Below are 14,506 nucleotides of genomic sequence, written 5' to 3' on the forward strand. Positions count from 1 at the left end.
AATGTTGCTAGTGGTAGGATCCCGTTGGAGGTAGCAGAAATGTCGGAGGATTATGTGTTGTATGCGACGGCCAGTTTGCAGGTTAATTGACCTCTGTAAATTGCCCCCTATTGTGTAGGGAATGGGAAAGTAGTTCAACATAGTGTGAACGGGTGTTTGATGATACACACCCATTTCTTCCACCACCCCCCAGTCGCCCTGCTATTTTCCCCATTTCTGCCCTCTCATCTCCCATCCCTCAGTTGTCCCCTTCCACCACCTCACCTGTATCCACCTATCACTCGTCAGGCTTTGTCCCGCCCCCACCTCTCTTTACCAGCGTTCTCCCCACCAGTCTGTAGAAGGGTCCCGACCCGAAACGTCACCTGTCCATTCTCTCCACTGATGCTGCCTGACCCACTGAGTTCCTCCAGCACTTTGTGTTTTATCCTGGGTAAAAGCCTGGGACCATGCTGCTTTAACCATGTATTTAGCACTGAACAAGTTCCAGAGAAAAGTTTCAGTTTAGAGGGCGGCACGGTGGTGCAGCGGTAATGTTGGTGCCTCACAGCGCCGGAGAGCCAGGTTCAATCCTGACTGCGGGTGCTGCCTGTACGGAGTTCCTACGTTCTTCCTGTGACCTGCTTGGGTTTTCTCCGGGTGCTCATGTTTCCTCCCACATTCCAAAGACGTACAGGTTTGTAGGTTAATTGGCTTCGGTAAAATTGTAAATTGTCCCTAGTGTGTGTAGGATAGTGTTAGTGCACGTGGATCACTGGTCGGCTCGGACTCAGTGGGCCGAAGGGCCTGCTTCCGCACTGTATCTCTAAACTAAACTAAACTAACAGATTTACACGACAGATAAAATCTAATTAAAATATCTCAAATGAATGGTGCATAATTTGTCTCACTGCATCAAATTTGCATTTTGACGTCATTTTAAATGGACTGGTTTCCTTTAAGGCTATAACTGGGAGCTCAATATTAGGATCATTGATTTCATAGCAACATTGTTAAATGCAATTTATAACTTATTTTGACCAAATGTAAACCTCAGACTTAGATTGTTTTCCCTGGACTGCCAGCATCTGTGGGGAGCCCTGATAGAATGATATAAAATTATGAGAGTGTAGCGAGTCCAAACTTTGTGATCAAACGGTTACTTTATTCGGTGAGATAAGTTTAACATACGTGCGTTTGGGACTCTACCATATTGAGTCATTGCTGCGGCCGCTGAGGGAGGGTGTTGACTCGAGCTCCGCTACCTGTTGACTCACGATCTCAAGGTAAGAACTGCTGATACAGCAGGACACTCCCCTTAACCTATGATGTTCAAAGGTTTATTAGTCACATACACCTAGGTGTAGTGAAATGCTTCTTGCCAATGCAGCACATAAAAATAACGAATACAGACATAACAATAATAAAGAAATTTAAATATAAAAAACATCCTTCCACAATGGTTCCCATTATGAGGGAAGGCACAATGTCCAGTCCCCATCCCATGTTCACCCATAGTCGGAGGCCCGATGTTCCAGGCCGTTCTCGCCAGGTGATGGTGCTCCGGCATCGGGAGAATCCTTACAGCAGCATGGGATACCTGGAACAGCCGCTTCCTTACCGGAGACCGCGGCTCCCGAAGCCGACAGGCCGCGCTGGATGGAGCTCCACCACTGGCGATCTCGGCGAGAGATCCCAGGCTCCCGATGTAAAGTTCAGCGCTGCCGCCCGCGGCTGGCCGCTCCACAGACACGCAGCTCCGTGATGTTTTTTATCAGTGGTCTCAGCTCATACCCATGCAGGACGGCGCCCCCTGTCACGTGACAGCCCTCGTAACCACTGACGAGGGTTCGACAGTAAGCAGTCTGACCACCAGGTGACGTCACAAGAGACATAAATAAGGTCGAGAGTCAGAACCTTTTCCTCAGGATGGAAAATAATAAATACTAGAGGGCACAGCTTTAAGGCAAAGTTTAAAGATGTGCAGGGCAACTTTTTCCGCAGGGTCAGGTGGGTGTTTGCTACGCGCTGCCAGGGGTGGTGGTGGAGGCAGATACGATAGTGGTGTTTAAGAGGCTTTTGTGATAGGTGCGTGGATATGGAGGGATATGGATCATGTGTAGGCTGATAGGAGATGGTCTTGGCATCATGTTGAGCACAGACATTGCGGGCCGAAGGGCCTGTTCCTGTGCTGCACTGTCCTGTGTTCATTGTTCTATGTTCTCAAGTCAAGTCAAGTTTATTCGTCACATACACATACGAGGTGTGCAGTGAAATGAAAAGTGGCAATGCTCGCGAATTGTGCAAAAAACAAACAAACAAACTACAAACAGGATGGAACAGAATCACATATTCACATATTACATATTTGTGGGAGGGAGGGAAGAAAAAGGAAAATAAGCTGCCACCACAGCAATGAACATTAGGGACAATATCTGTCCTTGTGCTGTGATGCTACGATAAGTTTTAATCTGTGTTCTCGGCTAATGAAACTGGACGTACAGTCGCACTCACTCTCTGATGGCCATTGTGTACCTTGTTTCAGGATATTAAACACCACCTTGTTTGAAAGTTGGGAGATAGTTGGTCCCTATCCATCCTGGTGGGTCTTCAACCTGCTGCTGTTGTTGCTGCAGCTACTGCACAGCTTCTGGTCGTACCTCATCGTCAGGACTGCTTGTCGAGCCCTCGCTAGAGGCAAGGTAGGTCCTCCTCACCGCTGCCTCCCTCCTCACTCCTCACTCCTCACCTCTGTGTCTTTCCACTGACTGATAGCTCGCAGCAAAAGCTTTTCACTGTACCTCGTTACACGTGACAATAAACCAAACTGAAACTGAAACTGACTGTCACAGTAATCCTTATTAACTTTAGTTTAGTTTATTTATTGATATAAATTCAATATTTCTCCTTTCTAAAAGTACACCTTTTTAAGGGCCTCTCCCACGGGCGACCTAGTCCGCGAGTTCTAGCGAGTTTGCCCTCGACTCATACTCGCAGCGTGGTCGACACGAGGTCGTAGGAGGTCTTCGTAACTCTCCTTCATGCTCGAGGATAGTCCCCGCGTACTCGAGGCCTCAGCTAGGTCGCGGCGTATTTTTCAATGTTAAAAAATGCCCGCGAGTAAAAAAAGGTCGCCATGGAAAAAATCGATACTTTTTTTACTCGTGGGTTTAGTCGTAGTAGGTCGTAGTAGGTCGGCATGTTAGTCGTAGGTAATCGAGGGTAGTCGAAGGTAGTCATAGATAGTCTTCAACATAGTCGAAGGCAGGTCGAAGGGAGGTGGAAGGAGGTCGTCTTCACTCTCCACTATTCGGCATCCAATTTTCCCAATGTTATTCGAAGCTAGTTGTAGCTACTTAGCCAGTCTTCAACATAGTAGAAAGAGGTCGAAGGAGATCTTCTACATAGTCGAAGGAGGATTTCAACATGACATTTTTTCAAACTCTCCTAAACTCTTCTAAACTGGCCAACTAGGTCGCCCAAGTGGGACAGCCCCTTTATTCTGAGGCAAGTGGAAACATCCTCTCTATAACAGAGATACAGTGAAGAGCTTGTTCTGGGTGCTATCCAGTCATATCACACTGTACATGAGTACAATGGATGCTCTTCTGCAGGGAGTCGCCATCTTGCAACGTCCAAGTCTGTGAAAAGTCTGATCTTGTTCCAAGGAGATCTACAATTCCTTATTTCCTCACATTAAGGCCCGGTGTCCTGGCGGCACTGTAGGGGTGGGCCTGGCCCAGCGAGATGCCGTTTGCTCCATCCACCGCTGCTCCGTGCAGCTGCCGCAGTCCGCGCTCCACCACCCGCCCGGCTGCAGGAGGGTCTCCCACGGCCACCTACGCAGGCACGAGCGCCCACAGTCACCGCAGACCCACCGTCCATCCGTCACCTCCACCACCGCGCACAACCACCGCAAACCCGCCACCTGTCGCCTCCAGCAGCCGCCCCCTCTGTTCCCGTGTGCCGGGAGTCTCCGGGACCCGCTTCCCGAACTTTAGGGGGTTTCCGAGACCTCGGGAGGTGAGTTCACAGACGGTTCACAGCCGCCAACTTTACCCTTCAACTCCCACCGCTCGCCGCCGCCATTTGGAAACATGCTCCTTAATGCTTCTGTCCCATTCCAGAAGCCACATTGGGTCGAACAAATATCAAGCATGTTCTAAATATTCTCAACAACTGCTCTGCAAACGTCCACCATTACTGGGTGAAATGCCCTGCACCTTCTCAGCAAATTTCCCAAGTAATGAATGCATCAAGTCTTGTCCAACACCTCTCCCACATTTGCTTGTCTGAGCTCCTTTAACGAAAATTATCCCTGGAATAATTTCTATGTTGAGCATTTGACGGCACTGGGCCTGTACTCGCTGGAGTTTAGAAGGATGAGGGGGAACCACATTGAAACTTACCGAATAGTGAAAGGCCTGGATAGAGTAGATGTGGAGAGGATATTTCCACAAGTGGGAGAGTCTAGGACCAGAGGGCACAGCGTCAGAATAAAAGGATGAACCTTTAGAAAGGAGATGAGGAGGAGATTCTTTGGTGAGAGGGTGGAATTCACTGCCACAGACTGTTGTGGAGGCCAAGTCAATGGATATTTTTACAGCAGAGATTGGCAGATTCTTGATCAGTACGGGTGTCAGGGGTTATGGGGAGAAGGCAGGAGAATGGGGTTGAGAGGGAGAGATAGATCAGCCATGATTGGATGATGGAGTAGACTTGATGGGCCGAATGGCCTAATTCTGCTCCTATGACTTGGGGACATAAAGTTGACTCTCCTAACTGGGTCTCTCAGCTTCACCACTTAAAACCATCTGACTTGGAGGAACAGACCCCAATTTGTTTTGTGAAGAGCAGATTGAAACTGGCCACTCCTGGCTCCAGCCCATGTGCTTGACTCCAATCCACTTTGAGTAACATTTGATCGGTGGCAGGAAATTGCCATTTCCTCTGTCAGGAATTAACTGCCTGACAATGTCAGGCCCAGGCCACTGCTGCAAGGGAATTTTCAGCGGGTTTTTCCCACAGTTGTAATAAATACGGCCATGGTTTCCTGAGAATCCAAGGACAGTGTCCAAACAGGACCAGTCAACAAGGTTTCCTGCGATTGTGTTCCTGCTGACGATTCCTATCGGAAACATCCACCCGTGTTTCCGCCCATGCATACGGCCGTTTGGTCACGCTGCATTCGGGGGCGAGGCTATCTCTCCAACCTTGATACCGCCCTACGAGGAATCACTCATGCCCAAGGAGAGACTAGTAGTCTACAGTTGTAAGATGCCGCCCAAATCCAGGCGGCTCTCTGTGAACCGGTCCCAGCAGTGAATCTGCTATCACGTATTACAATTGCTCCACTCTTTTAAACCTCTAAACGTTATTCCCTTTATCCTGTATCTGTACACTCACTGTGAGTGGCTTGATCTTAATCACATATAGTCTTTCTGTTGATAGGCACAAAATGCTGGAGTAACTCAGCGGGTCAGGCAGCATCTCTGGAGAGAAGCAGTGGGTGACGTTTTGGGTCAAGGCCCTTCTTCAGGCTGATGTCAGGGGAGTGGGCGGTACATAGATAAGGAAGGGTAAGGTGTGAAAACAGGATCAAGGGAATGGGGATCAAGGAAAATATTGAATAGATCATTGTTATTTGGGAGAAGGTAACAACAAAGCAAACAGAGATAAAATGTAATCAGGGACAGTAAGACTTCTGTGGCAGAGAATTCCACAGATTCACAACTCTGGCTGAGAAGTCCTCTTCTCAATCATAAATGGCCTACCCCTTATTCTTAAACTGTGACCCCCCTGGTTCTGGACTCCCCCAACATCAGGAACATTTTTTCCTGCATCTAGCCTGTCCAATCCCTTAAGAATGTTATATGTCGCTATAAGATCCCCACTCATCCTAAGTTCCAGTGAATACAAGCTCAGTTATTTCATCATTCTTTCGTCGAGACCCTTGAAGAAGGGTTTTGACCCAAAACGTTCCCTATTTCCTTCACTCCACAGATGCTGCCGCACCCGCTGAGTTTCTCCAGCATTTCTGTCTACCTTCATCTATCACTTGCCAGGCTTTGTCCCACCCCCACCTCTCCTCCACCTTTGTTCCCCTTACCCTATCAGCCTGGAGAAGGGTCCAGACCCGAAACGTCGCCTATCCATTCCCTCCACAGATGCTGCCTGGCCCTTTGAGTTCCTCCAGCACTTTGCGTTTTGTGCAAAGTTAAGCAACTGGTTTTAACAAAGTATTTCATTTACAGTGGAGGTCAAATGAAACAGACATTGTGCAGAATTGAATGACTTTGTCTCAGGATTGCGGCATCTGCAGTTCCTTGTGCCTCCACTATTTTGTTGAGTGTTTCCTTTGTCTTCCTTTCTCACTTCTTTCCTAATCCCCTTCACATTCTTGTTCTTTTGGGCATCATGTTCTACCTCCTCTCCCCAACCTCAACCCGCCCTTTCTCCCAAACGATCATTCTTCCATCACGGTCACCATACTTCCTCACCGCTTCCCTGTGCCTTGTTTTACCATGCCAATCGTTCCTTGATGCCTCAATTCCTCTTTAATATTCTCACTAGGGCGAAGCTTTATCACAGATGTCCCACCCCGGTCATTCCTCCTTCGGAGTGCGGTGGAGGCAGGTTCTCTGGATACTTTCAAAAGAGAGCTAGATAGGGCTCTTAGAAATAGCAGAGTCAGGGGATATGGGGAGAAGGCAGGAATGGGGTACTGTTTGGGGATGATCAGCCATGATCACGAAAATGGCGGTGCTGGCTCGAAGGGCCGAATGGCCTACTCCTGCACCTATTGTCTATTGTCTATTGTCCTTGTTCCTGTCCAGCAGCAGGTTCAGAAACTTGAAAGCACACTTAGGAACAGCTTCTTCCCCTCAGGCTAATAATCAGGCTTCTGAACAGTCCTTCCATAAGCTAGGGTACTGTCCGATTCACCTCTACCCCATTGCGGCCATTACACTTTGTCTCTGGAACTGATGCTCTACAATGCTGAGAACTATATTCTGCACTCTGTATCTTCCCCTTTGTTCTGTCGTACTTGACTTTGACTTTATTGTATTTATGTATAGTATTATCTGATCCGTTTGCATGGCATGCAAAACATAGCATGCAAAACGTAGCTCGGCACATGTGACATTAAGAAACCCAAGCCCGACCTGCTGAGTTCCTGTGTTTGAGCAGTAAAGTGTCTTGTGGTTGCACAGCTGATCATGTTATTGCCCGCAGTAAGCCACAGTTGTAGACAAGGCACTGTACCTCAAGAGTGATAGTCCATAAGTTCATAAGTCATCGCAGCAGAATTAGACCATTCGGCCCATCGAGTCCATTCCACCATTCGTTCATGCCTGATCTGTCTTTCCCTCTCAACCCCATTCTCCTGCCCTCCCCCTAACCCCTGAAACTTTATGGGCATATCCCACTTAGGTGATTTTTTGGGCGACCACAGGCGACTGCCACAAAATTTTCAACATGTTGAAACATTTTCGGCGACATTGGCCACAATTTTTGCTGTCGTAGGTGCTGTCGTAGGGTCGTAGGTGAATTCCATTAAAATTAGTCCCTGGCAGTTGCCTAAAAAGTCGCCTAAGTGGGACAGGCCCATTATTAATCAAGAACCTTTCAATCCATGCTTTAAAACTACCCAATGACTTGGCCACCATCTATGACAATGAATTTCACAGATTCACCCCCCTTTGACGAATGAAATTCCTCCTCACCTCCATTCTAAAGGTATGTCCGTTTATTCTGAGGTTGTGCCCTCTGGTCCTGGGCTCTCCCACTGGTGGAAATCCACTCCACATCCACTCCATTCAGGCCTTTCACTATTAGGTAGAGTGATAGAGATATACTGCATGGAAACAGGCCGTTTGGCCCAACTGGTCCATGCCGATCAAGATGCCCCATCTGAGCTAATCGACGAGGTAGTTACAGTACGTTACTAGTCTAGCTTGTGTCTGGAGTTCATTAGTGATGAACATTTGTGGAGGTCGCTCCATACTAATTGATTCTCTCTCTCTCTGTCCTTTCTCTTCGTTGCACACATGCGGAAGTCTGGGAAGTGGAACCCTTTGCATGTAAGTTGTACTGGTTGAACCCTTGCAGTCCGTCGCAACAGCGCTTTCAATCTTTGTCTTTGATCACGGGCAATTTACTCCATGGATCATTGCATTTCCAATGGGATCTTGCTCTCAGATGTTAATGGTCATCGTCGGTCTGCAGGCTTCTAGTCGGCCTGCACGGACAACCTTGCTGTGAGATATTCCCCCTCTGCAGCTTGCATTGTAATTGCCGACGGGAGGTATTGGGTGTGTTCAGCAGACCTGCTGCACTTAGCTGGGGTAAAAGATTATGGGGAGATGGCAGGAGAATGGGCTTGAGAGGTAAAGATAGATCGGCCATGATTGAATGGCAGAGTAGACTCAATGGGCTGAATGGCCTAATTCTGCTCCAAGAACTTACGAACGAAATATTTGACATTCATCCTATTATAAAGTAAAAGTTAGAAGGCATTTCATGCAATCTCACAGACCCACATGAAGGTGAGTGGTCAGTGAATGTTCTTCTGAAAAGTGAAAAGTCGTATCTGGCTGTGGAGGCCAAGTCAATGGGTATTTTTAAGGCAAAGATAGATAGATTCTTGATTAGTACGGGTGGGTGTCAGGGGTTATGGAGAGAAGGCAGGAGAATGGGGTTAAGAGGGAAAGATAGATCAGCCATGATTGAATGACGAAGGAGGCCCGATGGGCCGAATGGCCTAGTTCTGCACCTGTGATTGATGAACACATTGCAACACTCTACTGAGGGGTGACCTGGCTGCTCACACATCATCACCATCTCAAAAAGGTCTTGATTACGTTGGCTGCTTTCCTGAGGAGGGATTTTTTAACTCAGAGGGCGGAGAATCTGTGGAATTCATTGCCACAGACCAGTGGTGGAGGCCAAGTCATTGGGTATTTTTAAGGTAGAGATAGATAGATTCTTGATTGGTACGGGTGTCAGGGGTTATGGGAGGAGGGCTGGAGAATGGAGTTGAGAGATAGATCAGCCATGATTGAATGGCGGAGTAGACGCAATGGGCCAAATGGCGATGACTTATAAACGTATGAAATTTGTAGGTTAATTGGCACTCTGTAAATTGTTTGTGGGGAGTGGATGAAAAAGGGGGCTAACATAAATCTAGGGGCAGCACAGTGGTGCAGAGGTAGAGGTGCTTCGCTTTGCTCCCACATCCCAAACACTTACAGGTTTAAAAACATAGAAAATAGGTGCAGGACGAGGCCATTTGGCCCATCGAGCCAGCACCGCCATTGTGATCATGGCTGATCATCCACAATCAGTAACCCGTGCCTGCCTTCTCCCCATATCCCTCGACTGCACTAGCCCCTAGAGTTCTATCTAACTCTCTTTTAAATTCATCCAGTGAATTGTCCTCCACTGCCCTCTGTGGCAGAGAATTCCACAAATTCACAACTCTCTGGGTGAAAATATTTTTCTCATCTCAGTTTTAAATGGTCTCCCCTTTATGCATCGACTGTGGCCCCTGGTTCTGGACTCCCCCAACACTGGGAAAAATTTTCCTGCATCTAGCTTGTCTAGTCCTTTTATAATTTTATATGTTTCTATAAGAATCCCCCTCATCCTTCTAAACTCCAGTGAATACAAGCCTAGTCTTTTCAATCTTTCCTCATATGACAGTCCCGCCATCCCAGGGATCAATCTCGTGAACCTCCGCTGCACTGCCTCAATCACAAGGATGTCCATCCTCAAATTAGGAGACCAAAACTGCACACAATACTCCAGATGTGGTCTCAACATGGCCCTGTTGTGGGACCTTATCAAAGGCTTTTTGAAAGTCCAGGTACACTAAATCCACTGGCTCTCCTTCATCCATTTTACTTGTCACATCCTCAAAAAATTCCAGAAGATGACTCAAGCAGGAATTCCCCTTCGTAAATCCATGCTGACTCGGACCGATCCTTTTACTGCTATTCAAATGTGCTGCTATTTCATCTTTTATAATTGATTCCAGCATCTTCCCCACCACTGAAGTCAGGCTAACTGGTCTGTAATTCCACGTTTTCTCTCTCGCTCCTTTCTGGAAAAGTTGGACAACATTAGCTACCCTCCAATCCACAGGAACTGATCCAGAATCTATAGAACATTGGAAAATGATCACCAATGCGTCCACGATTTCTAGAGTCACTTCCTTAAGTACCCTGGGATGCAGACCATCAGGCCCTGGGGATTTAACAGCCTTCAGTCTCATCAGTCTACCCAATACCATTTCTCGCCTAATGCAAATTTCTTTCAGTTAGGTTAATTGGCTTTGGTAAAAAAGATTGTAAATTTAATTTAGTTTAGTGTAGAGACACAGCACGGAAACAAGCCCTTCAGCCCACTTAGACCGTTCCGACCATCGATCCCCGCATACTAACACTATCCTACACACGAGGGACAATTTACAATTATACCAAGCCAATTAGCCTACAAACCTGTACTTCTTTGGAGTGTGGGAGGAAACCAGAGCTCTTGGAGAAAACCAATGCAGTCACGGGGGGAACTAACAAACTCTCTACAGACAGCACCCATAGTCAGGATTAAACACGGGTCCCTGGTGATGTGACGCAGCAACTCTACCGCTGCGCCACTGTGCTGCCCCTAGTGTGTAGGATAGTGCTAGTATACACGGTGATCATCGGTTAGCATGGACGCGGTGGGCCGAAGGGCCTGTTTTTGCGCTGTACCTCTAAAGTCTAAAGAACTAGCCATGTGAACGGGCGATTGATGTTCGACGTGGACATGGTGAGCCGACAGGCATGTTTCCACTGTATCTCAAAACAAAACTAAAGTGAACTTCATTCTTCAGGTGTTGAAGGACGACCAAAGTGACATTGAATCCAGCTCTGACGAAGAAGATTCCACAGGATCGGCTGCAAATCGCAGGTACATCGGTGCCACGAACGTCACCAACGGATACCTTAGCGGCGGAGTCTATTTAGAGGAGCACTAGCCCCTTGGCCGGGGAATGCTGTACAGTGTTGTGGATCTGGTCATTCTAAGCATTGCACGGACAGGCTGGCAACTCTACCCTGGGAGTATCTCACCAAATGTGTTTCGATGCATTCTATTCATGTCTCTCCATGTCACACGAAGGTTTAGGAATATCAAACTCATCCGGATAGTGCACTGCCGTCACCTGTATGAGAATGAATGGCAATAAACTTGTTGATGTGGGCATGCCCTGTATGTAATGTCGTCCAGCGCAAAATGGGAACAGTATTTTCATATGTATTGTCTTTGTATATTACATTATTTATTTTTATATGTTTGAGATTTGTGGGAAAAGGGGAAGTGTTCAGTGTTTTGCTCTTTGGGAAGAGTAGAGCCATTTTAGATAATCATGTTATGCGCTGCTCCAACTGCTGCAGACCTGTCTTACGCAGTGGGTCACGTCTAGTTATCCACTCCTGTGGTTTAGGCAGCACTCATAGTGATATGTTTTAGTGCTTTTGTTTGGTGTCTTTCTACTTCTTTTATTTCAATGGTTCCTTTGGTCTGATGTTTTGCACAAAGGTCTTTTTGTCCCCAGTGAAAGTCAAAATCAAAATCGCTTGAGATGACGAGTTAAACCTTCTGGCAAGATTGCTTTCAGTATATTTCTGGTGAACCTCACACCACTTCTGAACTTCTGACACTGATTCCTGATCAATAAAAGCCGTCGTCCTGTGCCACACCAACAGAAAATGTCACCTTTATTTTGGCGTCACTTGCAGTCTGGGTTGATTATTGTCACGTACATACAGAGGTACACGGTGGGAAGCCTTGTTCTCCATGCTGTCCAAAACAGATCAGATATACTGTGGAATTCTCTGCCTCAGAGGGCGGTGGAGGCAGGTTCTCTGGATGCTTTCAAGAGAGAGCTAGATAGGGCTCTTAAAAATAGCGGAGTCAGGGGATATGGGGAGAAGGCAGGAACTGGGTACTGATTGGGGATGATCAGCCATGATCACATTGAATGGCGGTGCTGGCTCGATGGGCCAAATGGCCTACTCCTACACCTATTGTCTATTGTCTATACCATACATAGATGCAGTCAAGTCAAACTCATAGCTGGAGCAAAGGGGAAGATACAGAGTGCAGGATATAGTTCTCAGCATTGCAGCGCTTCAGTTCCAGAGACAAAGTCCAATGTCCGCAATGGGGTAGAGGTGAATCGGACAGTACCCTAGCTTATGGAAGGACTGTTCAGAAGCCTGATAACAGAGGGGAAGCAGCTGTTCCAGAGTGTGGTGGTGGGCGCTTTCAACCTTCTGTACCTCCTGCCTGACGGGAGCGGGAAGAAGAAGGAGAATGACCAGGACAAGTGGGACAGGTCTTTGATTATGCCGGCTGCTTTCCCAAGGCAGTGTGAAGTGTGGATGGAGTCGATGGTGGGGAGTCTGGTCTGTGTGATGGACTGGGCTACATCCACAACTCTCTGCGATGTCTTACGGTCTTGGGCAGAGCTGTTCCTTAACCAAGCTGTGATGCGACCTGTCGGTAGTCAAGAGTCTTTTATTGTCATATGTCCCAGATAGAACAATGACATCCTTACTTGCTGCAGCACAACACAATATGCAAACATAGTACGATATAACAAACGAGAGAGAAAAAAGAAAAGCTCTGTGTGTATATATACACATGCTCACAACATACACATATACACACACATATATATATACACATACACACATACTCAAAACACAAACAAAACTGTGCAACAATAATAATAATAATAGTCCATTGTAGTTCAGAGCCTATATGAGGATGTCGTGTTTAATACCCTGATGGCTGTAGGAAAGAAGCTGTTCCTGAACCTGGACGTTACAGTTTTCAGGCTCCTGTACCTTCTTCCCGATGGCAACGGTGAAATGAGTGTGGCCAGGATGGTGTGGGTCTCTGATAATGCTGGCTGCCTTTTTGAGGCAGTGACTGCAATAGATCCCTTTGATGGTGGGGAGGTCAGTGATGGACTGGGCACTAGTAACAACTTTTTGCAGTCTTTTCCGCTCCTGGACGTTCAAGTTGCCAAACCAGACAATGATGCAACCAGTCAGAATGCTCTCTACTGTGCACCTGTAGAAGTTCAAGAGAATCATGTCAAGTCAAGTCAAGTCAAGTCAAGAGAGGTTATTGTCATGTGTCCCAGATAGGACAATAAAATTCTTGCTTGTGTGCTAGAATCCTCTTTGACATACCAACTCTCCATAATCTTCTCAGGAAGTAGAGGCGCTGTAATGCTTTCCTTATAATTGCATCAGTGTGCTGGGACCATGAAAGATCTTCGGAAATATGCACGCCCAGGAATTATGCTTTCTATGTTGCATCTGTAGATGACGGTGGGCAGCAATTGTAGCACCAGCCTTCAATTCCTATTGTCCCAAGAAGAAACTGAGGGGGAGAGAGAACTCTTTATCCATCTCCACACCCTGGAACTCTTCCAGCAGATAGGTAAATATAAAGGCAGGATTTTAAGAATGGAGGTAACAGAAAATGGCAACAGCAGTGGTAGAGCTGCTGCCTCACACCGCCAGAGACCCGGGTTCGATCCTGACTACAGGTGTTATCTGTGTGGAGTTTGCACGTTCTCCCTGCGACCACATGGGTCTTCCGGGTGCCCTGGCTTTTTCCAACGTACCAAAGACATGCGGGGATTGTAGTCTAATTGGCCCTCTTATAAATTGGCCTTAAAGTGTAGGGAGTGGATGAGAAAGTGGGAGAACATAGAACCAATGTGAATGGGTGATCGATGGTTAGCGTAGGCCGAAGGGCCCCGTTTCCATGCTGTATCTTTCAATTTAATTGTAAATGAGGAACCATAAACCAAGTACATTAACATTGAGTGTATTTAATATGGACTAGCAATGGGGCAATAACATTCTTATCTGCTGCTGCTGCTGCTACTGAAAAAAGGTTGATTAATCCCACAACACTAATATACAATAACCAGCAATAAAATGAATCCATAACCAGTAACTAACAATCACAATAATACTTTATTAGCCAAGTATGTTTTGCAACATACGAGGAATTTCATTTGCCAAGTCAGTCATACAAATAAAAAGCAACAGAACACACAAAATACATTTTAACATAAACATCCACCACAGTGACTCCTCCACATTCCTCACTGTGAAAAAAAAGTACAATCTCTTCCCTTCTTTGCTCTCTTTGGGGGCCTCGAGCGCTCGGTTGACGGGATGATCTTGACTCCCGTAGTTGGTGGTCGGGCCCTCCGCATTGGGGCGATCAACTCCTGCATCGGGGGGATGTCAGCTCCCCCGTGATGGACGATCGGACCCCGCTCCGTGGCTGGTCGAACCACTGCGTCGTTGGAGCTTCCGGACTAGCCTCTCCCGAGACTGCAAGCTCGATGGTAAAGTCCCAGGCAAGGGGTTGGCTTCAATGTTAATTCCCTGCCCTGCGGTGGGGCACAAGGTCAGTTCGAGGAGGCCTCCAGCTCCATCGATGGTAGGCC

At 47.1% G+C, this 14,506-nt stretch overlaps 1 protein-coding gene across 1 annotated transcript in view; it reads left to right on the plus strand.

Moving 5' to 3' along the window:
• The window catches only part of cers6 (ceramide synthase 6), a gene marked incomplete at its 5' end in the record, with an annotated part of 112,499 nt that extends 100,773 nt beyond the window's left edge, over positions 1 to 11,726 (plus strand). Inside the window, 3 exons of the mRNA XM_033023654.1 lie at positions 2,525 to 2,681; positions 8,040 to 8,063; positions 10,856 to 11,726. Coding sequence (XP_032879545.1) covers positions 2,525 to 2,681; positions 8,040 to 8,063; positions 10,856 to 10,999 — 325 coding nt within the window. The remainder of the gene's footprint in view (positions 1 to 2,524; positions 2,682 to 8,039; positions 8,064 to 10,855) is intronic.
• Between the last annotated feature and the right edge of the window lie 2,780 nt (positions 11,727 to 14,506).

This window comes from Amblyraja radiata, chromosome 7 (assembly GCF_010909765.2).
Source record: "Amblyraja radiata isolate CabotCenter1 chromosome 7, sAmbRad1.1.pri, whole genome shotgun sequence".
Lineage (NCBI taxonomy): Eukaryota > Metazoa > Chordata > Chondrichthyes > Rajiformes > Rajidae > Amblyraja > Amblyraja radiata.